The 27389-nt window shown below is 43.8% G+C and overlaps 1 protein-coding gene across 1 annotated transcript; it reads left to right on the forward strand.

Moving 5' to 3' along the window:
• The first annotated feature begins 484 nt into the window (after positions 1-484).
• On the forward strand, positions 485-25415 carry si:ch211-183d21.3 (serine/threonine-protein kinase SBK1). The gene is made up of 4 exons (XM_012863077.3): positions 485-1073; positions 18461-18702; positions 21564-21766; positions 23279-25415. The coding sequence occupies exons 1-4, from the start codon at positions 1036-1038 to the stop codon at positions 24083-24085; spliced, it is 1290 nt and encodes a 429-aa protein (XP_012718531.1). The 5' UTR covers positions 485-1035; the 3' UTR covers positions 24086-25415.
• The last annotated feature ends 1974 nt before the right edge of the window (positions 25416-27389 follow it).

The raw sequence follows: 27389 nt of genomic DNA on the forward strand, positions 1-27389 counted from the left end.
CAAATACAATTTTATAAATTATGTAAACAACTGCATGGCAAGCTTTATTTACATTTGATCGTAGATTGTTTTATGAAAGAACAATTATTGCTTCTTTATTAGTGAAAAGGAAAAATAATACATTTATTTTTCATCTTGACACAAAAGACAACATAAAACAAAAAACGGGAAAGTAAAATTCACATTTTGTACTTAATTCAAATAAATTCCATTTTATTTATATCCACAATATTTCAAGGCACTTTAAAAAGTAAATTCAATCAAATCATAAATTGATCTGTCAAATGCATTTTTTTTAAATGACTGTTGACAAAAAGTCAGTACATGAAAAGGAAAGAAATATGCAAAAAAGAGGAGCAGCTTGAGTCTAGAACCCAAAATCTGGACGGACGGACAGACGGACGGACGCGTCTCGGCGCTAGGACCCAGGACACGTGAGCGCATGCGAGCCAGAGGGTGGAGACGGTGAACAATGAGGGAGCTGACTGGTAGGACCAGCAGAGGTAGAACATCCGAATCACTCCGCTCCCCTCCTCTGGAGTCCTGCCGGACGGACGAACCGAACCGGGCGGACCGACGGTGCCAGATGAGCTGGGCTCGGTCCGAGCAGGAAAGCATGAGGATTTGTTTACGCACGCTGCAGAGATCCGAGCTGCGCCGCTGTCTCCGCGTCTCTGCGCGTTGGTGCTGCTGAAGTGGAAGTGGGTCATGCGGACCCGCTGGAGGAGCGGAAGATAAACACGCAGCGTCCCCCCGGTGCTGCCTGGCAGGTTGAAGCGGTGGGCGCCGCTCACAGAACCGGCTCCCCGTCCCGCGTCTCTGCGTCAGGCTCCACGCGTGGCTTTGATTCATCCCGAGAAAGTGCCAAACGGAAGGGACGCAAGTGGGCAAGACAGTGACTGCAACCTCTAGCCTCTTTCTTTTTTCTTTTTTTTATTCCTAAGAAATAAATCGCTGTTTGAAAGCGAAGGTCCAACTGTCGGTTCGGAGCAGGAGCGCGTTTATCCAAGCGCAGCGGCTCTGCTCACCGAGCGGATGCAGGACCATGGAGGAGAGCGACAGGTCGCCAGCAGGTGAGCAACACCCCGATGCGCCCTCAGGTGCCTTAAAACTGGGTCAGAGGAAAAGAAAAGGTGGCTCACCTCACATTTAACACACCACAGAGCCTCCTGTTAGGGATTCAGAGCCGCTGAACTCTGACCCACCAACAACGGCTTTAAATGTGAACCTGCGAGAAATGCAGCGATCAGGCTTCTTCTGGCCGATACCGATTTTAATGGGTTCAGATTTTCTTGTTCTTCACTAGAATGATGATAATAAAAACTATTCAGCATTGTAAGATAAAGTTTAATAAAATGTGTTCTGTGTATTTAACCTTTTGGACTAAGGGTCTTGCTCAGGAACCCAATAACAGCCTGTGGGATTCAAACCAGGGAACTTGTCTCCTTCCCAGGAGGCCAGATCCCTGCTCTGACTACCAGACCACCAGTCTTATAAGAGTCATAATGCATCAAACCATATCCCCCGACTCTTATCAGACTTGTGTTAAACTAACAGAAATGCATCAAAATGCCCAGAATTATGAGAAATCATAATTTTGATGCTTTCTAAGAACAGAAAAGCCAAAATCAGTTTTTTTGAGGATCACTGGACATTTGGTCGGTTCTGGGTGCATCTCTACAAATTCAGCACAGACATGATTCTGGCCTCAGCAACTGCCCCTGTTTGCTCCCCGTTCTTTTATTCCTCACGTCTGTTCTTAACTGATGAGGATGAATGGACTCGAAGAATAATGGACCTGTGATACTTCAATCCGGGCCAGAAAGGGGGCAATCTCACGTCTAATGCATTTAAATGACTTGCAAATCCCTTAAAAGCGAAACCTGGAGGCCGGTAATGGGTCGGCACACTCGCAAACATGGCGGAGGGAGCAGATGCATAATGTCTCATGTTTGCTTTGCTTCTGCAGACCTGCTTTTATTAAATGAAAGAAAAAAAGTTCTGTCAAATACATCTGAAAGTAAAAGTTTCTCTCGCTGAGCAGCGTCTGCCTAATGCTGCATAAATAACTCACATTTATGAATGCGTTTGATTTCCCAGTAACAATCGACACATTACTGTTGACGAGCAGCGAGTAAATCTCCCGTTGCTCGTAAAGACACGGGCACATATTACCTGAAATTGTCCTCGCTGAATGTAGCGGGAGCAAATGTTCCAGACAGACGGTAAATATAGCAACAAAAATGACTTTTCTGACTAATAAAGAGGAAACGATATCGACCCGCTCCAGCTGGAATAAACGAACCCTTTCCCTCTAAACCAAATGGCCCGAGGAAATGAACATGCATAGTTAAAATGTTCATGATTATTGCTTAAAAATAAAAGGTAATGGTTGCATTTTTTTGTTGGAGAGAGAGAGGAAGTGAGGATTTTGGCTGTAGGTTGTTTTATTGCAGTGTCTGACTCACGTTGCAGGGTGGAAATAAACAAACCCTGGAAACAAATGGGAATAAGTTCTAATCAGTGAGAACAAGTGTTTCTGCTCTACATCAGCGAGGGTCGCCCTCTTCCTCCCCATAAATATGGAACTTTCTTAGCATTTCTTTTGCTTTTACATTATCAGGGCTGTTTTTTAAAAGCTAAACTTCTGTCGTCTTTCTGTAAATTCTGCGATGCGATGCGACTGGCCGGGCTTGTTGGGATAGAAGTGGCATTATGGGATTAGGCTTGGACCGCTAGGAGATCATTATGGTATGAAAACCTCAAGTTAAAAATACCAGATTTTAACGTTATTGCTGTATTTGTGCAGCGATTTGAACAAGACCTTCTGTCATCGTCTGTGAGCTTTTAAAACAGCGCTGCCTTAGGACAGGGCTTCTCAAATGTTTTCTGTTGTGTCCCCTCTTTGAAGAAGTATACATTAAGTTTTTGTACTTTTTTAGGAGTTTATTAATAGTATTTATTATACTACTGACCGCGGGTACAGACCAAACAGCAGGGGGTTGTCACATTTAGAAAGCCTGGACTTTCTGGACAGAAGGCAAGGCTTTTCTGCGGCCCCTCCTGCAGTACCTCATACCTCCATAGGGGGCGCCCCACTTTTTAAGAAGCGCTGCCTAGGAGTGGTTTCCACACCATGGGTGGGGATGGTTACCTCAGGGATTCCCAAACTTTACCATGCCAAGGCCCCCCTACACCAGTACATTTTCAGCTGAGGCCCCCCCTCATACGAAACATGCGTAAACACTCATGTGTAGGCTACCTTTAATTTATTAATTTAATGAATAACATATAACAATAACATGCAGGTCCACCATTTTAATTTTAATAACCTTTTTTTAAACGATGAACCTCTTTAAACCTTGCAAAAACAGAAACATTTGTGAACAAAATAAAAGTTTGTCCCAAATGAAACATGCAGGCATTTTATATAATGCAGGCCTAACAACAAATGTAGGCTACATGAGAAAGAGAGACAGAGACATAACATGCTAATGGGAGCAGTGGGCCTGATGGCTTCTACACAGTTTGTCCAGTCTGGGCTTGATGTTTGTCAGAGCAACACGCATGTCATTCTCCACATTCAAACGTGATCTGTGTTTAGTTTTCAGTACTTTTAAAGTTGAAAAGCCAGACTCACACAAGTAAGTGGTTGCAAATGGAAGGAGACATTTCAGAGCCCTTTCAGCTAGGGTGGGAAACTCTTGTCTTACATACAGCCAGAAGTTTGGGAGAGAAAAGGTTTCAAATTTGACTTTTAAGTCCCATGAGGTAGACATCTCAATCAGTTCCTCCTGGGCTTTTAAGTCCAGAGAAAAGCCAACATCATTGGCAAAGGGGGTCCTGACCCAGTTTAGCTGAGAGTTGTCAAGGTCAGGGAAATAGTCTCTGAAATATCCCTGGAGGTGTTCCAAGTGTGACTGTATCAAAGGGGAAATGGTGTCCAAATCACCACCAGATGACAACTCTTGGTGTAGTTGTGGGAACATTTCTGTAGTCCCCTCTTGCACCTTGCTTGCCCATAGGGCGACTTTCATGGAAAACGCACGTACTTTGTCTTGCAGATGCAGTGTGTATGTTTCACGTCCTTGCATGCTTTGGTTCAGTACATTTAGATGGTGAAATATGTCTGCCAAATATGCAAGCTTGAGAAGCCATGGTGCATCTGTGAAACAGCTTGCCAGCTGATGTTTTTCAGACGCAAGGAATTCAGCGATCTCTGTCCGCATCTCGTATACACGGTTCAAAACTGCCCCTCGAGAAAGCCAACGTACATTTGAATGAAGCAGCAATCCTTTAAACGGAGCTCCCATTTCGTCACACAGAATGCCAAAGAGTCGGTTCTTCACGGGGCGACTTTTAATAAAGTTAACCACCTGCACGGTCTCCTGCAGTACTTGGTTAAGCTGGTCATCGATGCGTTTAGCCACAAGGGCTTCGCGATGGAGCATACAGTGTGTAAAAATGACGTGTGGGGCTTTCTGTTTTATCAGCGCAGTCACTCCGCTGTGTCTCCCTGTCATAGCTGCAGCCCCATCCGAACATACTCCAACACAACGGGACCAATCAAGTCTATTTGTCCTCATATAGTCGTCCAAGACACCAAAAATCTCCCTTCCCGTGGCCCTACATTCAAGCGCTTTGCAGAACAGTATTTCCTCTGCAAACTTTTCTCCTTGAAGGTACCTAACATAGACGAGCAGTTGCGCGGCATTGGCCACATCAGTGCTTTCGTCCAGTTGCAATGCGAAATAGTCACTTGCTCTTACCTGGTCCAAAAGTTGATTAGAAACGTCCCCTGCCATGTCACTTATTCGCCGACACACCGTGTTGTCCGAAAGTGGTATAGCATCCATTTTCTTTGCCGCGTCCTCACCAAGCATTTCCCGAACCATGTCTTTGCTTGCTGGAAGTAAGAAACCTTCTCCGTCGGTGTGGGGCTTCTTTGCCCGCGCTATGTGGTACGATGCCGCATAGGATGCTCTCAGTGCTCTGTCGGGGACGTTAGCTTGCTGCACAAATGTTGTCGTCTGCTTCGTTATTTGTTCCTCCTTGCGTTTGAAATATTCCACTGACTTTTTAGCCTCCGCTGGATGTTTCTGTTGCAAATGCCGTTTAAGTTTGGATGGTTTTAAGCACTCGTTTGAAAGAATTTCGAGGCATAGCACACATGTAGGGCACTCCTGTCCATTTTTGTTTGTGACTGTAAATCCATAGTTAATATAGTCCTTTTCATACTTCCTCAGCTTTTTTGGCCAGTTGCAGCTCCTCTGTGTTTGATCAGATGTTTGTGGATTGGTAGGGTCTTCGCCAGGTCCTTTTCTTTTCAAAAACTTGTCCATGTTAACACGTTTGCCTGCTATCTGTTTAGCACTATTATTTTCAAGAAGGTAATGTCGGCGCAAGGCTAGTCAAGTTTGTTTACGAGTGCGTCATGGTCATGGCTACGCCAACCAATTAGAAAGAGATGCGTTATTTAAAAATATTATTTGTAAGCTTTATGTGAATTATTGTCATAATGCAGTTATACCCAGACAGGAATGTTTTAATTATTTTTATTCAATAAAATTATTTCATGTATAATTTTTATTTTTTTTATTTTTCTGCATCTTCCCGCGGCCCCCCTGGCGCCCCCTTGCGGCCCCCCGGGGGGCCGCGGCCCCCACTTTGAAAAATGCTGGGTTACCTTTCACATTTGAGCCGGTGTAGGTACCAGATCATCTCGGGCTGCCAGATCAACTCGGGGCGGGGTCTGCGCTTCTCGAAGACGTCAACATATCATATGGCAACTCATCTCAAACACACTACATTGCGCCCGCAGTCTCCATTTACAAATCAATTTTATTTTGTTAATTTATGGTTATTTATTTTCCCGTAAATTAGTCAAGGCATGAAAACTTTTAACATCATTTTGCAATGTAATTTTGCAGGATCAAAGTTACAACCTTAGAGAGATTTCATTCCTCCAATTTTTTTTAAGTTGTGAAGGGAAACTAAACCATAAACTCATTTCATTTTTAATAAAAGTCAGCAGCCAAATTAAATTTTATCACGGCATTCATCACTTTAAAATCAAAACGTTCATTCCTCCTTTTTGTACTGATGTTGTTCTTTCTGATCACGTTTTTTTTTATTATTCCAGATGAGATTGTGATGAATTTGATTATTTTTTTATTGTGGTATTTGGTACATTGTTCAAGCTTTTGAGAAAAAAGAAACCGCTAAATTAACTTAACAAAACTGATTTGTTACAAATGCAGACCGCGGGCTCTATGTAGTTTGTTTGACTGGCGTTGCCATAATGTGACATCATCAGGAGGCGCAGGGACCATGGAGAATTTCTTCGTAAAATTGTCCGTTTACAAACGCAATCCCGCTCTCGAATAAAACCTACACCCCGCTATAATTACTTTAGTAAGTTGTCCAGACCAATTTCAATATTTTGCGCAATTGAGCAAATGTTAAACCAACTATGTATAGTGACGTCATCAGAAGGGGCAGAACCCGAGTCGATCTGGTACCTACACCGGTACCTGGGAATCGATACCGGTACTTAACGTTACCTGTTTTTGGTTCTTTTGTGTGTTTATGTAGTAATACATGTTAGTTTAATTATAAAATAATGTCTGTTTAACACATTAATTTCTCAATATATAAACATTTTTAGAACTACAAATCAACCTTGTGAAATAATGTATGAATTTTGATAGTGAATCCACGGCATTTAAATCTTTTTTTAAATTTAATCAGAGACACAGAGAGTGAACGAGGTGAACACGGGATTGAAGCTGTGTGTGAATGAAATTCAGGGAATTGTTTTAGTGCAACAGTTTCAGAGAAGAAAACAAACTGTATTAAAAACATTATATTTTATCCCGCTTTGTAGTCCAGGGTGGGATGCTCTCTTTGCTGTGACTGCAGGTGAGTTTCAGGACGAGGCAGCAGCTGCTGTCTGTCTGGGATTCAGCGCTAAGAGAAGCTTGGAGAACAGCTTAACTCTCTAAAGACAATAACTGCAGAACGATTGTTACTTTCACAGGAAGTCACCAATAACAGAAGAAAGCCGCTAGATGTTTCGTTAGTCACTTTTTTGAAAAAAGGTCTCTGGTTGGGTGTTAAAAGTGGTTAATTATAGCGAGAAATCAGCTAAATTAGCAGCAGTGACCAGATGCTTCCTCAGGTTAGACGTATTCCTGCCGCTGGTCTTCAACTTCGCCTCACAAACATTAAAGCGAGACGAATCTATAATCTATTTTCTATCAGCCGGGCTTTGACTGGACCAGTAGCTGCTGTTGTGTGTTAGATGATGTGTTCATGTTCATCATGGAAAATTGGCCACTCTTCCACTCCCTCAGTGTCACAGTGATGCGTTCAGGTACCGAAACATTGTACCGTTTGATTGTAAGTGAATCGGTACCCGGTAGTACCGACGGGATTCGATCGGTACCGATAAAAGTACAGAATTCTGTTCCCATCCTTAACTGTGGCTGTCCTCGTTTTCCACCACCGACCAGAAACGTTTCCAAGGAAAGCGTAGCAGCTGTCGTTAAGCCAGCTGACTGGCAATGCACAGCCACAAAGTGGGGGGTGGAGAGGGGGGGGGGGGGCAGCACTGTGGAGTTGACCGTAGCATGTTCTGTTATTAGAAGTAGTTTGAATCAGAGGTTGAATTCAGATGTTTTGACAGAAATGTGCAGAAAAGTCTGCAACAAAATTACAGTTTGACCGTCTTTATTTAAAACAGGCGAACAGCTGTCATTGCTACTGATGCCTAAATAATATAATAAAACCTTTTTCAGGTTAAACACCTGCTAAAGAGCCAAATGTTGTTGCTACAGAGGGAACAGTCCAGCAGCCCTGTTTCAGCCAGCTTACAGGCTGTGCACAGCCGTAGGTAGTCGCTCTGTGCAGCTGGAGAGCCTCATGTAAAGGACTCAGAATCGACGTCCAGATGTTAGCCGTATGTAAATCTTTACATATGGCGTCTAAACGGGCACAAACTTTAGTTTCTTACCGTCTGAGATGATAATCAGGAGAAATGGGGTTCCTTCCTTAAGCGTTTCCCAAACGTAGGAGCCGTCCTCCGGACAGAGCCGCTGTAACTGGGTCAGGTTCCGTCACCGCCTTGCCTCAGCTCTGGCCAGAATTGGTTTCCTGTTTCTGAGTTCAGAGTTTTGTGGTTAAACCTTTGACCTTTTTCCTTTAAGCCACCGTGCAGCTAAGTTGGAGGTATGCTTGGAGTCTTTTGGACGACCCGTTTGGGCCTGAACTTCAACTTCCAGGCTGTTGCCTCAGCATTTCCCCACAATGTTCATTCATTCCTCATGTTGTCGTCTATTTCGTGAAGAGCACCAGTCCCGTCATGCCTAAAAACACCAAACAGCTGACCACTGGACGTGTCTTTAGAAAGAAAACCGGCTGCTTCATGCTTGCTCAGTATGAGGGATTGCTGCAAAGCCATCAACAATGCAGACGACTGTCCACTGTGGCTCTACGCTCTTTCAGGAGGAGTGAATGCTGCTTGTCGGGACTTTGAAGCAATAAACTGGTTCCCTTATATTGGACATTTTTGACCAATCTGTATAATATGATTGATTCTGACTTTGTAAAGTGCCTCGAGATGAAATGATGCATGTTTCATGAATTGGCGCTATATAAATAAAACTGAATTGAATTGAATTGAATTAAATTCTCCAGCCTTCGGGTGGATTCTTCCTCTCTGAGTGGCTGTTTGGACCACGTCCGCTCTGGACTCTTTCCACCGTAGATAGCAACGCTCTCTCGCCAGCATCAACCATCACAAGGTTTCTCCTGGGGCGGATTCATCTCAGATGCTGAGAATTAACCAATCAGAAGCCTGCAAAGCCGCGGCGTCATTCAAACTCCGCAAAGGCATGAAAATCGTCTCTTATTGTTGCCGTTTTTAGCAAACCGACCTAAGAAGCTGGGTGGGAAATTGTCCCTTTTTCATACAGTGTGTGTAAATATCTGGTTTAAAGCACCTGGATTTGACCGTACTGTCAAATATGAATATTAACCTAATTAAATCTGGATCTGTCCATGTGTAGTCGGACGGTATCACTATGAACTGATGGATGGCGATAAGATCAGAACTGGTGATTTGTTATTATTGTTATTATTTTTCTTTTTGTGAGCTGGTGCTGCGTGAATAGATTGTCTTGGATTGTTGTGAGCCTACAGAGCGCCACAGCTGAGACAGTTTCAGAGTTAATCCATATCTGGTTTTCAGTTTCAAAGAGAAGGAGAGAGCAGCTTTACTAATCAACATTAGCCACTTTATCTCTGGAGCCCACTGTGTACGAGCAGCATAGCTAATCACCTTATACTGCCCTTGCATCATTTAGCGACACCCCCATATTACTGAGCTCATATTAGCATCAGGACCCCCCCCCCCCACACATGCATTCAACATCAAAGGGACCAACTCCATGTGCTATAAGGACTGAAAGCTTCTCTTCTCGTCTCGCTGGATTTCCACACTTCCTTGCCTTCGTCTCATCTTCCTCGGACGAAGGTTCCCTATTATAAGCGGAGGTTGCTGGTGTGTGTGAATATAAGGGTTGTGATGGTGGGGGGGGGGGGGGGAGTGTGTTCTGCAGATAGCTGATGTCAGTGCAGCACAACAAACTGAAGATGATTGGCGTCGGTAATCAGGTGCCTAAGGGGGAACTTTTGCAGCCGAAGCTTTAATCTTTAAATCTGACGACGATAGAAGCTGCCAGAGGAAATACGTTCGGATGCAAATCACTGAAAACCGCTTTCATGATGTCTCCTAATCACAACGGATCAGATTGTTAAAGATGACCTAATTTCCAAAAAGCAGGAAGTTGAGTTGTTGCAGTTTTGTGGATTTTTGCACCACTTCTCTGGCAAAGTCCTTCCTGCTGTTTGATTTTTTTGTCTTTTAGAGAAATTCTACCCAACACCGTGTTTTGTCATAATTTATTGTATTTTATTGGGTTTCGGGCTGTTAAAGGAAAATAAAATTATACATGGCTTATCAAAATGCTTTACTAACAAAAATCAGGAAAACTGAATCACCTTGACTGTGATGCATCTAATTAAAGTCCTCAGTATAAATACAGATGTTCTGTTTCTGACTGCTGAGGTTCTTCAGAACCGTGATTCTTAACCCAGGTCCTCGGGGTGCTGCATGTTTTAGGCGTTTCTCTGCTGACTCGATTTAAATTAAAGATTAGCCGACCTCTCCAGTCCAGATAGAGTTACCTGAATCAGGTGGAGGACAGGGGGTCCACAGGACCAGGGTTAATAAACATCGATGTTAGGAAACGGAGAATCTCCAGCATCATGGAGACCAGAGAACCCACCAGACTGGTCAGGGAGGAGGTTCTGGTCCAGTTTCCAGCAGGATCAGGTTCTATAGAACCTCCCAGAGTTCTGATCATCATGTGGACCTGGAGAGAGGATGGACCACCTGCAGACCTACCAGGACATGGACGTCCACCTGGACTGACAGGCTGGACCAGGAGAGCATTGATCAGAGAAGCAGGAGGACCATGGTGGCTCTGGAGGAGCTGCAGAGATCCACAGCTCAGGAGGGAGAGTCTGATGACGGGACAACGGCACAAACCCGGCCCATTTGGAAGAAACGCAACACCAGATCATCTTTAAAACACGGTGGTGGCAGCATTATGCTGTGGGGATGTTTCTCATCATTAGGGACGGTAGAAGCTTGTTAAAGCTCCAGAAAGACGACATTAACGGTTTCGGGGCGGAGGTTCACCGTCGGGCAGGACAACGACCCAAAGCATCTTAACGGGAAAGAACGTGTGAAATCCTGTCAGAATCTGTGGCTTTGCTGTTAATGGATGCTCTCCGTCCAGCCTGACTGAGCTGGAAACATTTTAGACTGCAGTGTGCAGAGCTGGCAGACGCAGGCGGAGGTCTGTCTCCAGCTGCTTGTTTCACACTTTTCATCGTTCTATCACGTAAAATCCCGACAAAACACCAGGAAATCTGTCCTATTTAAATGTGACTATATGTCAGTAAAAGTCCAAGGAATACTTTTACAAGGCGCTACATGTTAAGGTCGGCCCGTCGTTCTCAAACTCAGATGCTTCCTGCGGGATCGGAGCGACACAAACCAAAAGCGGTTACCACTTTTACGTCTTAAATCTCCGTTTTTTCCGACGGCTCTCCTGCAAAGGTCCCGTTAATGCAAATGTAGCTGCACAACATAATGACGCACAACCGCTGCAGATCCCCGTCGTTCTGCGGGGCCGGTCGGCTCCAGGCTGATTGCACTTCTTGAGACGTCACCTCAGAAAGTTTTCTGCCAAATCTCAGCTTGACCTTTGCGGTTTCCGGTGAAGGCCGTTGACTAATTGCTTTGCAAACGGAGGGAATAGCACCGTGGCCAATTAAAGCGCCGCGGTAACCACCGGGAAAGCGCAGATGCTCGTAGTTTAAGACTGCGGACACGTCTGTGCATCACAAACGCCTGCCTCGCACCCTGGACGTTGGACAGGAGGACATGGTTGGTCTCTTGGTGCGTCGGGTACCCAGTGTCCTTCGTAGGGAACCTGTCAGCTCTGGCATTCATTCACTGGATTCACAGATTTGCAAATCCTGCTGGAGCAAAGAGCCGCTTACAGGACTGTCTCAGAAAATTACAATATTGTGATAAAGTTCTTTATTTTCTGTAATGCAATTAAAAAACATGAAATGTCATACATTCTGGATTCATTACAAATCAACTGAAATATGGCAAGCCTTTTATTGTTTTAATATCGCTGATTATGGCGTACAGCTTAAGAAACCCAAATATCCTATCTCAAAATATTAGAATATGGTGAAAAAGTATACTAGTAGGCTATTCAACTAATCACTTGAATCGTCTAATTAACTGGAAACACTGCAGGGTTTCCTGAGCCTTGAAAAACACTCAGCTTGGTTCAGTAAACTAAATCACAAGTATGGTAGTGGTTAAGAGACGACATCAGATTCTCACAGTAACTGGTGTACTGACCATGGCATTACTGTCCTTGATTGGCCTGCCAATTCCCCTGACCTGAACCCCATAGAGAATTTGTGGGCTATTGTGAAGAAGAAGCTGAAAGACACCAGAGCCAACAATGCAAATGAGCTAAAGGCCGCTATTGAAGCATCCTGGGCATCCATAACACCTCAGCAATGCCACAGGCTGATTGCCTCCATGCCACGCCGCATTGATGCACTAATCTGTGCAAAACGATTCCCAACCAAGTACTGAGTGCATTAATGCACATTTTCAAATGTTATAAAAATTTTTTTACTTGGTCTGAGGAAATATTCTAATATTTTGAGATAGGATTTTTGAGTTTTCTTCATCTGTACGCCATAATCAGCGATATTAAAACAATAAAAGGCTTGCGATATTTCAGTTGATTTGTAATGAATCCAGAATGTATGACATTTCATGTTTTTTTAATTGCATTACAGAAAATAAAGAATTTTCTGAGACAGTCCTGTATATAGTGAAAGTAAAGACAAACACGCTGTCCAGTCAGAGTCACCTGGGTCTTTTTTTACAGTTTGTCCTCCAGCTGTCCCTGCACGCTTTCACTGTTTGGGAACGTTTCACCTTGAGTGCCGTCCTTCCCGGATCATCGGTCATCCCAGCAGGAGGCGCGCAGCAGAGAGGGGGGGGGGGGGTGAATCTGGGGCGCTCCGTACCAGCAGGGGTCCATCTGGAAGCCGGGCAGAGCTACGAACAGCTGATTTGTCAAAGTGAGCGTCTGCGGCTCGTCCAGAGACAGGAGAACCGCCAGAGTTTGACGTTCTCTGCAGAAAACCTTTGATTTTTTTATTAAAAGGGAGAAACGGATTGTTTTGGTTCCAGCCGGCTGCTTCAGGGAAGCCCATTTATTTGTGACTGACGTGCTTTTATTCTAACCAAACGCGTAAAAAACGAGCTGGCAGAAAATAGCATCCAGTTATTTTATTTACAGACAGACGGGGGAGAGAGAGAAACGGCTTTAGTCACGTCGGGTTTTTCTCTTTGACCCCGAGGCAAAGCATGTTGGCCGTTTTGACAGCAAATTGAGAAATGGGTCCTCATCCATAATGACTCTGCTGCCGAGAGCAAAGCGGCTAGTCTATTAGCGAGGAGGGGCTCTGCAGTCTGTTTATTTCTTTCATTAGCCCCGTGTTTGTGTTTGCAGAAGCAGACAGAAGAGCGAAGGGAGGGAGAGAGAGAGAGCCGAGGGAGTGGACAGTAGCTGCTGATTTCTGCTCTGCCCCACATTAAAATGCATTTTTCTCAAGCTTTATTCTTCCTAACCTTGAGATTTTAATTTATTTTCATGGATCTCGGTCTCAGCGCGTCTGAAGCTGCATCATTTCCAGTTCTTTTTCATTTTTCATTTTTTTTTTTTGGCCAACATCAAACTGGCTCTAGACTTCTCTGAGCAGTTTGGAGATTTTAAGCTAAAATTAAACTTGCTGGGAGACGGAGACGGTGGTTTTCAGGGCTTAGTGAGCAACTGCAGCGGTTCCTCTGGAAATAAAAAGTTACTTTATGAAAGTTGGAGCGCTTTCAATTTCTTTAAAGCTGTGGCTTTAAAGAAATGTTACTTTAAATAAAGCGAACCACTTGACTCCAGCGGACAGATCCTTCTTATTCTTCTTTGTGAATCTCAGCTGCACCATTTACTCTCTTCTCTTGGGGGGGTTAGCAGTTTGGGTTTTTTTTCCAGCTAAGAATAAACTTGGTGGGAAACAGGAATGATGGTTTCTAGCAGTCGCCATGAATACTATAAGTTCCAGCTGTGGCTATAACAGTTCCTTTAAAATGTAAACTTTAATAAAATACCCAACCAGTGCTACTTTAGGAAGAAAGAGCTGATCTGGACGTCGACACATTTTTACCTCTGATCATCTTTGAGATGTGGATTTATCATCACGCTCCCCGGCCACCATCACAGCTCCCAGCATGCTTTGCTCTGTGAGAACAGCATGTAGGCCAGGGGTCTGCAACCTGTGGCTCTTTGGACCTTCCACAGCGGCTCTTAATGACTTTGACTACAAATTATGTTTTTATTATGGTGTTTAAATGTAATAAATTTCTTGGAATAATTGCTTTCAGCATAACAGAATTATGCTAAAAGTGCCAGTAATATTTAATTTTAAATCAATAATTTTTCATTATGTTAGAAACTATGATTTTTGTTTTTTTTATATTATTATCCACAAATATCAACATCCTGTCCATCCTCTTTTTTAAACCTCAAAGTAGACAGAAAAGGGCGTTTCTTTAATGATGACAGTAGATCTTTATCACAAATAAGGAGGATGTTGCTGGGGAGAGGGATGTCTGGGCTTCCCTTTCTGGACAACAATGAATGTCTGGAAGCTCGTTAATGGCTAATTGTTTTTGGTTGCTTCATTAAATGAGCTGTCAGTGTTTATTACAGTTGGTCTTTCCGAAGAGTTTCTGGACATGCTAGCATCCCTGTGTAGTTTGAAACAGGCACCAAGCTGCTTTTAACCCTTCGACTCCAGGGGACACATTTTTAAATGTTTAAATGATGTAATTTAAGCACCCCTGTAACCCCATCCTGGGCGCTTATCTTTTCTATGTGTTCACAGAGACACTAGAATGACCAAATGCTTGATTCAAATCATCTTTATAGTAGAGACAAAGGTCTGTGAAAAAAATATTTCTGTTATTTTATCATATTTTTTGGCAGATTCAATGTTTTATCTGGCAAAAATAAACCAGTAACCACATCTTTTGCTGAATTTGACTGACCAAACAGGCTGGATTATTGTCCGAACCGTAAAATCGGGAGAGATCACTTAAACGGAACCGGACTGACAACACAAAGTCAGCTAAAGGATGTCAAAAAGCAACAATCTACAGAAGTCCTTTGTGATTGTGACGTTGCACACTATAAAGATTTTTGTTCCAATATATCGCGCAGCTCTAATGAAGATTTTGGAGTGGCCTAGTCAAAGTCTGGGCCTAAATCTGATGGAGATGCTGAGACATGACCCTAAAAAGGCTGCTCATTATTGATCTGGTTCAATTAAAACAATTCAGCAAAGCAGAGTGGGTCTAAATGTCTCCACAGTGATGGGAACCATTCAGGATCAGTTGTTGCTCAAAGGGTGGATCTCCGTTAGCTTTAGGGGGGTTAAAGCTCTGTTAGGCGGGTCCATGTTGGTTTTTCCTCTGCTGCTACACATTAAAACTGTCGGTTGAAAATTGAAAGTTTTTATCCAGATACGCTTTGTCAGATATAAGAAATAGTTATACTGTGTGCAAAAAACCTTCCCCGTTTTAACCTGAATGATTTAAAAAAAATTGTATTTGGCCAGATTTTTATAATCGGTTTATGTTTAATAATTTCTTTTGGCCTTTCATCCTGAGGGGAACCTTGAAACTAAACAGCAGACTGATTTTTTTTTCTGGAGTCCTGGATAATTGCTAAATTGGAGTTAGGGCTGAACAATTAATCGCATTTTCAATATAATCGCGATTTAAAACAACACAATTTCCAAATCGCAGAGTCTGCAATTTTTGGCTATGTAACAATCAGGGAATTAGACGCGTCCATTAGGTGTTGGTAAAATGTTTAAAGTGGGTTTGCCTCCACATGGAAGGGAAGACAGTTGCAGCAGTGAGATAATCTAACTGTTTTTTACTTGTTTTAGAGTTTATATAATCATACATAGCATTAAGTACAGGTCAATCAGTTTAATACATAAACTTGATTGTTGGTTGCACTTTATGTTCAACAAGGATTGATGTCCAAATCAACTAAAAGCTGTTCTCTTGAATAATATTCTGATTAATAGAAACATTAAAAGTTCTTGTTTTAAATAGCCCTTGTTTACAAACATCTTTATTTAGAGGCCATTTTTGTTGCTTGGTTGATGCAGAGAAAAGTCAAAATTGCAATTTTGGTTGAAATATATTGTAGGCAGAACGCAATCATTTCTGCTCTGAGTTTAGATGCTGTGGGTCTTTTAGCAACTAATCTGCACAGCGAGGGAACAAAATGATTTGTTGTTTGTATATGTTTAAAAAGACATGATAAATTAAACTGGGGAAAAAAATCGCATTAAATCGCAATATTAAGAAAAAAAAATCGCAATTAGATTATTTTCCAAAATCGTTCAGCCCTAATTGGAGTGAAAATTTCCGCCTGTATTTCTAGGAAAATTCCTGCCTGATTGTCGGTTTGACTGAAAACATTTTCTCTTCCCTCTTAATCAGGAATTAAGAGAACAAACATTTTTTCCCTCCTCTGCCTATCAAAGGCAGCTTTGTTGGTATTGTCAGGTTATGCTGCAGCACAAACGGTCCCGGTGCGAGGAGGGGGGGCGGTCCAGATCATAAACGGCGAGCGAGACGGACGCACGGCCCCAGGTATTTAACGAGGCGGGGACCCGTGCGTATGTGGAGCGTGAGATCGCTTCCTTTGCTGCGGCGCCTGGGAGGACAGCGTTGCAGAGCGGCGGGGCGTGAAGCAGCAGCAGCTTTAGGCACAAATGCTGCAGTTGTGCTGCAGCCCACAGCTGCTTCCCCTGAGAGGTGGCAGCACAAAGGGCCTTCGATAGAGCGTCTCTGTGCGGCTAATACTCCAGACCCCCCCACCCCCCCACCCCGCCCCGGCTCTCCTGCCAAGTGCTTCCACACAATCATCCCTTAGATCCCACGTAACTTCGTTGGCACGCCTCGCAGGCACTGTGCTCTGTTTTCTGGGCCACCAACCTTCTCATCGCATTTTAGGACTCCTAATCCAGTTTTTCTGAGGAAACAGAGGATGGTTGGGGGGGTGGGGGGGTTGTCTTTGTCAGAGCCCGGTAATGTGATTACGCTGCACAAAGTGGAGGCTGCCAGTAACAAAGCAGTCCCTCGGGTCCCTATGATGGAGGCTACGGGGCCACGGCGGGCGAACATGCCTCCACTCTGCCTGTTTTAAATGTTTGATCGCCCGGCAGCGATCACGTTTTGGTGACTGGCAGAAGGCCCCGAATCCTGGGAGAAACTGAAATATTCATTACATAATCACCTTAAAGCTATTTTTACAGATTCCTCCTTTCAGACCAGAACACAGGGTGAAGAACACAAAGCTGCGAAGGACTGGATCTGCTTTTAGATTTGGTCCGATCACTATATTTATTCCAAAAAAAAAGGTAAAAAAAAAACAAAGCAACTGGACTTGTTTTCCGTAGTTGAAGACGTTTCGCTTCCTCTCCCTTTTTGAATTGAGAAAGCTTCCTGCACTGCAAAAACAAAACTTAAAATAAGTAAAATGTTCTCAACATTTGTGTATTTGTCCTTGATTTGAGCAGGTAAATAAGATGATTTGCCAATGGAATGTTTGCACTTAAAATAGGAACAACTCATCTCCATCATCTTATTTCAAGTGCAGGATGTCTAATTATCTTATTTTAGGGGTCAAATCAAATCAAGGACAAATACACTAACTTTAAGAACATTTTACTTATTTCTAGATCAGTTTTTGCAGTGTGGAGAGGAAGCGAAACGTCTTCAACTACGGAAAACAAGTCCAGTTGCTTTGTTTTTTACCTTTTTTTTTGAATGACCATGACCTGGATGACTGAGAATCTTCACCAGCACTATATTTATCTCCCACCACATCCTTAGTCTGCAGATACCTCAATCAAACCTTAACGTCCGTGTTTTATCGTCAACGTTCCCCTCCAAAGCGCGTCGTTAAGTCAACTTTTTCCACCAGAGGTACCCGGTGAGTGGCAGACACATTTTTTTTTTTTTTAGGAGCTTTGAACCTGGTTTAAAGCGGCGCTGCTGAGAAATTGGCTGCAGGGAAAGTGGAGGAACAAAGGCGAAGCTTTCAGCTTTGAATGATGGATGAAAAAAAGGCCATCAGCGGAATGGCTTGTGTTGATTTGGGGCCTATTAGTGTTGTATGAGCGGACGCTGCGTCTGATTGGATGATTGAATTTGACTGGGTGTGCGGGGAGGTCGTTAGTGGGACGTGTGCCACTTTGTTTTTAGTTGAGTTATTCTAGCCGTCGTTCAAACAGTAACTGAGACAGAAGCAATTACACGTCTGACTTGGTGTGACGGAGGCCGATTTTATTTCTCTGCTTCGGTAATTTCAGGTAAAAAAACAAAAATGAAGAGACCAAGAAGTCCAGAGCAGCTAACCGGCTCCTCCGTTTCTACGGTTATGACAGGAAATGCATGTGAAGGTGTTGCTCTTGCAGGCATGCACCAAGCGGTTATTTGTTCGACTTTCTGCCTATTGATTTTTCCACAGCCGCCTGCCAGTAAGTGCTGTCTGAGGTCTGGGCCCATCTGAAAGCCGAGCCGAGACATCTGGACGCAGCAGGAAGTCGTTTTACTGAAAGTCCTCCTCATGTTGACGCTCAGCCCCGATCGATGGCATGAAAGCTGAAGTCCGTCATGTCGGACTTAAATTGTTATTTTCTCTCTTTGCAGCGTGCCGCAGACGGTCAAGGCGAGCCTGTCCCTTTCTCCGTCCGGGCCGGGGCGGGCGGGCAGCGGCGGGGGGTCCCCCACGTCCAAAACGGCCTTCTGCGGGGGGGTGCCGGTGGAGGACATGCAGGCGCTGGCCATCACCTCGCTGTCCGCAGCAGATGTAGCCAAACAGTACGAGCACATCCGGGAGCTGGGGAAGGGCACGTACGGCAAGGTGGACCTGGTGGCGCACAGGAGCCAGGGTGAGTCGGGTCAACGCGCAGAAGGCGGGAGATCTAACCGCGGCTTCCCAGACAGCGCCCTATGACAGATAAATGTCCCAAAGAGCATCTGTTGGTGTTTCTGAGGGCAGAAGTATTCACGTCTGTTGTTACAACCACAAACCTTCATGCATCTTCCTGGGATTTTTAGTGACACACGAACACAAAGTGATTTCCAGCTTGCTGTGTTTCCTTTAGAAAGTGTGGCCCGGGCGCCATTTGTGCTAGCCTGGTGAGACCATCCTGATCTCGCGAGCCTTCAAGGTTTCACTCGCAGATCAGTCTGGCTACTCTCCGTTAAAGAAAATTTGGAGCCGTTCACCAAACGAACGTCCAATCAGCGTTGGCTTTGAGGCGGGTTGAGGTGTGACGCAACGGGAAGCGCGACAGTTTAGTCTAAAGAACATGGCGGCTTCAGCCGATGAAACTAGCGTTAGCGTGGCTATCGAGCAAGTTTTATGGGAATTACAGAGTATTTCTCTGCTGAGCTAACGAGCCTTTACCTGCAGCAGCAAGAGTAGCTTGGCTTGTGGTTGTGTTTTCGTCGTCGCTCGTAACAGAGTGACGACGAATCTGATTGGTTCATTTGGCCCGTCTATCACCAACATAGGCCAATCAGCTAACCAGTATTTTCGCCCCTTCACAAAATTACTTCAACGCAAGGTTTCCAGATGGATATGCGGAGCAAATCCATCTGGCGGCGTCAGGTTACATTTGTGGCCCCTGTGCTGATTTTGGGTGGCCCTCTAACTGCATTTCAAGCAAGATTTGGTCCACCAGCACAGGCTGATGCAGATGGAAGATTTTAGTTTTTAATTACGGCAAAATTATTCTAGTAAAGTCAGAATCCTACAATTGAAAATGTTAAAGTTTTCATCTTTTAATAAACACCCTTCTGTCATTCTCTTTAATTTCATAGTAACATCTATCCAATGACGTTTAATGACTCAAATTCAGACTTTGATGCATTAAAATCTGCTTTGAACTAAAGTATTAAAAGTGTTTTCAAAGAACAACCGACCGACCCAAACGCTGTTCTGATATTGCTTGACCAAAAAGAGTTCATTATTGTTAAAGAGTCAAATTAAATTACTCTAAATAATTTGCAAACTGGACGACCATCTTTTAATACGACAAATAAGCAAAACTCTTTTTTTAAACTTTGGATATACAGTGATTTACACATTCATTTCCTACAACGGACTAATTTATGTATTTAGAATTATCATATTTTGTAGCGCAAGCAAATTAACATATTTTTTTTGGTTTAAAAATGTTTTTATTAATTTTTTGGCCCTTGAGTTCCTTTGACTTGACAATTTCGGCCCACGTACCGAAAAGTTTGGACACCCCTGCTTTAGAGGCTGCAATCAGGTTGGAGGGAGAACAGCACTTTTCAATTCTTAGCACAGGTTATCAGTTAGACTCAGGCTGGACTTTGACTAGGCCGTGAATCATCATTGATTTAAACCTATATTTCTAGGGTTGTTTAGTGTGTTCCTGGTTTAACGCACCTGAATCATGTGGATGGCTCATTGCCGGGACGATGCAGAACATAATCCCATCCTGACGGGGGATTTCCACCATTCCCTCATATGCGTTGCACCAGGAGCTCATCTAAAACACGCAGGATGCTGACATTAAATCCCCCAAAATACAACAAAGTTTGTGGTTCTAATGTGACCAATTTTACTAATGTTTATAATTCAATTTAATTTTATTCATATAGTGCCAATTCATAACATGTCATCTCAAGTCACTTTCCAAAGTCAGACTCCATCAGATCCTCCAGGTTGGTGAGAAAGTTTCCTCTCTAAGGAAACCCAGCAGGTTGCATCAAGTCTCTCCAAGCAGCATTCACTCCTCCTGAAAGAGCGTAGAGCCACAGTGGACAGTCGTCTGCATTGTTGATGGCTTTGCAGCAATCCCTCATACTGAGCACACTGCAAAAACGGTACTTAAAATAAGTAAAATGTTCTTGAAATTATTGTATTTTTCCTAGATTTGAGCAGGTAAATAAGATGATCTGCCAATAGAATAGGATTTTTGCACTTAAAATAGGAACAATTCATCTCCATCGTCTTATTTCAAGTGCAAGATATCTAATTATCTTATTTTAGGGGTAAAAATACTCGTTCCATTGGCAGATAATCTTATTTACCTGCTTAAATCTAGGACAAAAACAGTAATTTTAAGAAAATTTTTACTTATTTTTAGATCCGATTTTGCAGTGCATGCATGAAGCGACAGTGGAGAGGAAAACTCTCCTTTAACAGGGAGGAGAACCTCCAGCAGAACCAGAACCAGGCTCAGTTTGAACGCTCATCTGCCTCCACCCACTGGGGCTTAGAGAAGACAGAGCAGAGACACAGAAAGCTCAGAAGCTCACATTGACCCAGGAGTACTTTCTATGTTAGAGAAGACAGAGCAGAGACACAGAAAGCTCAGAAGCTCACATTGACCCAGGAGTACTTTCTATGGTAGATGGTAATAGAGGATGATCTGCCTCCCCTGATGATGTCACAGCTAACAGAACGCCAGACCAGGTGTACCTTCTATGAAGAGAAAAGTGACAGAGAACAAAAAGTTAAAAGCTGAAATAACGACAAACAATGCAGAATGGAGAGCAGTAGGAGAACTCAGCAGAGAGAGAGAAATAGACCCTGATGTCCTCCAGCAGCCTAAGCCTATAGCAGCATAACTATAGAGGTAGCTCAGGGTTAAGGGCTCTGTAAGGTACAAAGCGTGCATCTCAAAGAAAATATAACAGGAACCCATCCTCTGCAGAGATTCAATGTGGGAATCTAAAATGTCTTCTGCTTGTCGGTTTCTTCTGTCTTCAGGCACCAAAATAGCGCTGAAGTTTGTCACCAAGAGCAAGACGAAGCTGAAGAGTTTCCTGCGGGAGTACAGTTTAACGGGTTCCCTCAGCTGCAGCCCCTTCATCATCAAAGTCCTCGACGTGCTGTTTGAGACGGAGGACAGCTACGTGTTTGGACAGGAGTACGCGCCCGCCGGGGACCTTTTCGACATCATACCGCCGCAGGTAACGCCACCAGACCTCCCTCCACCTGGGCCCTTTTTTTTTTGGCTTAAATAAAGCGCTGCAGTCAGTCCTAATGTTCACACAGAAGCTTTAACAAGCTCTCGTGGGGCTGGCTTTCTGTCTGCACCCGGCTCTGGCTGTGTTTGAGTCACACTCCAGGTGATGCTCGACTTCAAGGGCGTTTTAAAGAGTCGTTAAAACTGATTGCAGTGAAGTTTACAGAGGAGTTTTCCAGTTTGTGCTCTCAAAACTCCTCTTCATGTAACTTCTCCCACTTTTCCACAACGGTCCTTTCACCTGGTCTCCACCAAGCTCGTTACCTTTGTCAGCTTCTCACAGCGTGAAGGAGTGATTCATGTTACATCTGATGTAAAGGTAACGGCGTTCCAGAGAAATACCATCATGCCTAAAGCATGTGACGGTCTGGAGCTGCTTTATTACCATTAGTTGCATTAATCCTGCTTTCTGTGTGAAAATCCAGAGATCAGTTCATCACCTGAAAGCTCAACTCACTTAGACTAGGCAGCCAAGAAAAAAAGAGAAAACAATAATAATAATAAGAAAAAATTACACCTAAACCTTGGGTCTTAAAAACTTTGGTCAATGTTTCTAAATGTAAAGGTAATTTAAAATTGCTAGCTTTAAGATGCATTTAGTTCTGCAATAAATGCAGAACATTTCCAGAAAGAAAGAAACTAATGGTGTATAGAATGTTTTACTATAGATAAATGAAGCATCGTTTAGTCAATAGGTTGCAAACGACTTGCTTTTTCATTATTTTGATGCCATTTGCTATAAAAAACAAATGTCCAATTGAAGAAAATGTATTAAACCTAAATATATAAAAATGCTGTTGGTTAAATAATAAAAAACTGTTGATCTTTAATTTAAAAAAGTGTAAACAAATTTCCTATAGTATACTATAAAAACAAGCTCTTGTTTCAAAGAAAGGTGTAACTTTTGTGGCTCTGAACAAAATTTGTTGTCTGTGGGTTGTAAAGGTTGCTGAGCCCTGAGATATATATATATATATATATATATATATATATATATATATATATATATATATATGCAAATATATATATATATATATATATATATATATATATGCAAATATATATATATATATATATGCAAATATATATATGTATGGATAATAAAAAAAAGATGCAGCTGCAGCACAATGAAGGAAAGCACACCAGAGAGGTCACCTCAAAGTGATTACAACAACAAAAATTTGATTAGGCCAATTTAAAACCTTAACAAAAATATAAAGTTAAGGTTTTAAATTGGCCTAATCAAAGCCCGGACCCAGATCCAGCTGAGGTGCATTGGTGCAACCGGTCGTTCATGCTGGGAAACCATCCAATGGGAACGGATTACACCATTTCTGTACAGAAAAAGTCCAAATTCTTCCACATGGATGCATAAATTCATCTATTGAAAAGTTATTTTGATGAACTTTGGGAATCCCAGAGGTAACCTGAGTGTCTCATTGTGTGTCTCCTCCAGGTGGGTCTGCCGGAGGAGATGGTGAAGCGCTGCATGCAGCAGCTCGGTCTGGCTCTGGACTTCATGCACAGCAAGAACCTGGTGCACCGCGACGTCAAGCCCGAGAACGTGCTCCTGTTCGACCGGGAATGTCGGCGCATCAAGCTGGCCGACTTCGGCATGACGCGACGCGTGGGCTGCCGCGTGAAGCGGGTGAGCGGCACCATCCCCTACACGGCGCCGGAGGTGTGCCGCGCCAACCGGGCCGAGGGTTTCCTGGTGACCACCAGCATGGACGTGTGGGCGTTCGGCGTGCTGGTCTTCTGCATGCTCACGGGCAACTTCCCCTGGGAGGCGGCCATGGCGGCCGACGCCTTCTACGAGGAGTTCCGCCGCTGGCAGAAGGCCGGCTGCCCCGTGGGGACGTACCCGTCTCAGTGGCGCCGCTTCACCGACGACGCCCTGCGCATGTTTCAGAGGCTGCTGGCCGCCGAGCCGGAGAAACGCTGCGGCGTCAAGGACGTCTTCTGCTTCATCAAGTACGAGCTGGTGAGCGAGCTGCGGCGCCGGGCGTCCTACAGAGCCAAGCGAGGCGAGAGGTCCAGCTCCGGCGTGTGCACCGGCAGCTGCACCTCCCGGTCCTCCTTCAGACACCAGGAGCCGTCCACCCCGCCGGGAACCTCCTGCCTCCGCCCGGCGCCGCTGAAACGCAGCGTCCTCTCCGACCCGCTCTCTCCCAGAGAGGAGTCCGGACAGCACCAGACTCCGGGCCGGGACAAGAACAAAAGCCAGATGGTGATGGCGACGGCCATAGAAATCTGTGTTTGAGCACGCCGGTGTGAGCGGACGGCGTTAAGGACTTCCACAGAGACACGGTGAAACCTGAAGAGAGAAGCTCAGGGTCCGGCCCCCATGCGGGGGGGGTAATGGACACCATCAATCAGTGGCACGCACTCCGACTGCCTGTCAATGAAATTCAATTCCCTTTAGGATTTGATTTGTGACCAAAGACTGCTTGGCGAGCAGAGAAGCCCTGCAGGCAGCAGCGTTTAGGTTCTGGGTCTCTGTGGTGCTGCTGATTGCTCTGAAGTCAGATCGGCCCCAGGAACCTCGCCCTTTACTCGTCCACAGCAACTTTTCTCACACTGTGTCACGTCACGGCCACAGAGCTTAGCGTAGTTAGCGTAGCATCCCCACACCATGATGCCGCCACCACCGTGTGGACGTGTGCGCTCTGTCGCCCTGGTGAAGACACGCTGTGGTCTGGACGTGACACGATGTGAAGAAGAGCTGCGGGTGTGAATATTTCTGCAGGGCAACATTCAGCTGGAGTAAATTGGGTAAATGGGTCAGGGTTGCCTTTTGCACGCCATTTCTGAGACTTCCTGTTGACTTCCAGTGCAGAAACAAAACCCAGACTTTCTCAAGAGACAGAATTATAAAAACTAATATATATATATATGAATGACAAATTAAACCCTTGATGTAGCAGTTGGGACGAGGCGGGTCTTTATGACGGCGTTTAGACTCGAGAGACGGATTCTCAGTGATAAGAATCAACTCAGGACACTTCAGCGGAAAACTTCCTGTTTAATTCACGGAGACGCATCTGGCGCCTTTGAGACGCTGGAAACCGCGCGGATGTTGCTCTCTCCGGATGAAAGGCGTGAACAAGAGGAAGGTGGAGACATTTTCTTCAGCGTGTGTGTGTGTGTGTGTGTGTGTGTGTGTCTAAGTTTGAAAAGCACAAGATCTTTTTTATTATTATTATTATTATTATTTGTAAAGGTTAATTGCTATTAGAGAAATCTCTGACTCTGAAGTTGTACATAAGTGGATGTTTGCAGGAGTGCACCATATAATCAGGTAGTTCCATGTAGCCGGACTCTTTTTCTACAGCAGTGAAGGCTTTCTCCAGTCCATGGTGTCTATGTAGCAACAAAACGATGGCGTTAAACCGACCGTCGTCTATAAAAATATGTAGAAGCGTGATCTAGAGCCAGCCGCGTAGAACAGGGCAGCGTCTTCCGTTACTTTTACCGGTTTCCTTTTTACACGGATGTGACTCCAGCTCAGGAGCGCTGTTGAAACCAGATATTTACCGGTACCAAAGTATCACTGTTTGATATTAAATCAGGCTAAAGGCTTGATTATTATCTGATATCATTATTATTATTATTATTATTATTATTATTATTATTAGGGTCAGGGTTTTTAATTGGTATTTTCTTCAAATTCATACATTTATATACTTTTTGGGTTTTTTTTTCCGGCCATTTTGCACAATTGGGTCAAGTTTTTAGGTCGTCTCACTGACGCACATCTGTTTTCGCTCTGGCAGCAAATGGGACGGAGATCAGGGCTTTGGACTTTGTTGCTTCTCTGTAACCAACATGGTGTTCCTGGCTGATTTCTTGAGAAGTTGCTCCAGCGTAATGTCCGTTCCTCATGTTGATCTATTTGGTGAAGCGCACCAGTCCCTCCTGAAGCGAACCCACATCATGATGCGGCCACCACCGTGCTTCCATTCTCACTCTTTCTCCTCCAGATGATGGTCATCATGACCGAATGCTTCCATGTTGGTTTCCTCAGACCACAGGACGTGTCTCCAGAAGTTAAGGTCTTTGCACAAGCTGTACTCTCTCTGAGTGGCGATGCTCTCATTTGCATCTTCAGAAGGTCTCTAGTTGTGTTTTGGAGAACATTCTGCAGCAGAACCCATTCCTTTCTGGGACGTAGAACCCGTGTGTGACGGCTGGACATTCCCACGCCGTTCATACGTATAATTGTTTAACCAGGCGTCTGGAAATTGGACCAAAGGATGAACCAAACTTACTGAGGTCCACGATTCTGTTCCAGAAATCTGGTTTCTCTTTATTTTCCAACCGTGTCACAGGATGAAGACGCGTTGCTTTAAAATACCTCCACAGGAGACCAGTTTAGTGAACCGCCGTGTTGTGAGTGGACCTTCCAGGATCATCATCATCATCAGGCTTGCTTAAAGCTGCAGTATTTTCATCTGAACTTTTGAATTTCAAGACAAATTTAAAAAAAAAAGTAAGTAATTGTGGCGTTTATCAAACAGAAGTGACTTTAGTCCCGTTTAACATCAGACGGTGAGAATAAATGGGTCCTTTTTTATAGGGTGTGTGTAAATATCTGGTTTTAACTAGATTCCTGCAACCGTGACCTCATCCGTTCGTCTTCTAAATCTCCTCTAAGTTGTTCAGCCTCTGCTCTTAGGTAAAGCCAATCAGCTTCATCACCGGTTGACACCTGGCTGCCCTGAACGCCGCGTCTCTGGTTAAAACGGCGCCTAACGTCGACCAGCAGGACGACCTCCGTCTGATAGACGGAGCACTAACGCTGTAGGTACCAGATTGACTCGGGTCCTGCGCCTTCTGATGACGTCACTATACATGGTTGGTTTAACGTTTGTTCAATTGCGCAAAATATTGTAATTGGTCTGGACAACTTACTAAAGTAATTATAGCGGGGTGTAGGTTTTATTCGAGAGCGGGATTGCGGTTTGTAAACGGACAATTTTACGAAGAAAATCGCCACGGTCCCTGCGCCTCCTGATGACGTCACATTATGGCAACGCCACTCAAACAAACTACATAGAGCCCGCGGTCTGCATTTGTAACGAATCAATTTTATTAAGTTAATTTAGCGGTTTCTTTTTTCAAGGCTAGCCCTTGAAAAAATTCAAGGGCTAGCCAGACTAATTTATCCAGCATATATCTTAAATGTACCAAATACCACAATAAAAAAATAATCACATTCATCACAATTTCATCTGGAATAATAAAAAAACATGTGATCAGAAAGAACAACATCAGTACAAAAAGGAGGAATGAACGTTATTGATTTTAAAGTGATGAATGCCGTGATAAAATTAAATTTGGCTGCTGACTTTTATTAAAAATGAAATTAGTTTATGGTTTAGTTTCCCTTCACAACTAAAAAAAAAAATTGGAGGAATTAAATTTCTCTAAGGTTGTAACTTTGATCCTGCTAAATTACCGATTTAAATTGTCAGACTACCACACAAGTATTCCAAAATGATGTTAAAAGTTTTCATGCCTCGACTAATTTACAGGAAAATAACCATAAATTAACAAAATAAAAT

Source organism: Fundulus heteroclitus, unplaced genomic scaffold, assembly GCF_011125445.2.
Source record: "Fundulus heteroclitus isolate FHET01 unplaced genomic scaffold, MU-UCD_Fhet_4.1 scaffold_47, whole genome shotgun sequence".
NCBI classification, from domain to species: Eukaryota; Metazoa; Chordata; class Actinopteri; order Cyprinodontiformes; family Fundulidae; genus Fundulus; species Fundulus heteroclitus.

What these genes read in the sequence shown, in the direction of transcription:
- si:ch211-183d21.3 (XM_012863077.3), top strand. Translation starts at nt 1,036, where the DNA reads ATGCAGGACCATGGAGGAGAGCGACAGGTCGCCAGCAG. An exon ending in GAGCGACAGGTCGCCAGCAG is followed by an intron (nt 1,074 to 18,460) that starts GTGAGCAACACC and finishes CTCTCTTTGCAG; the next exon opens with CGTGCCGCAGACGGTCAAGG. An exon ending in GGTGGCGCACAGGAGCCAGG is followed by an intron (nt 18,703 to 21,563) that starts GTGAGTCGGGTC and finishes TTCTGTCTTCAG; the next exon opens with GCACCAAAATAGCGCTGAAG.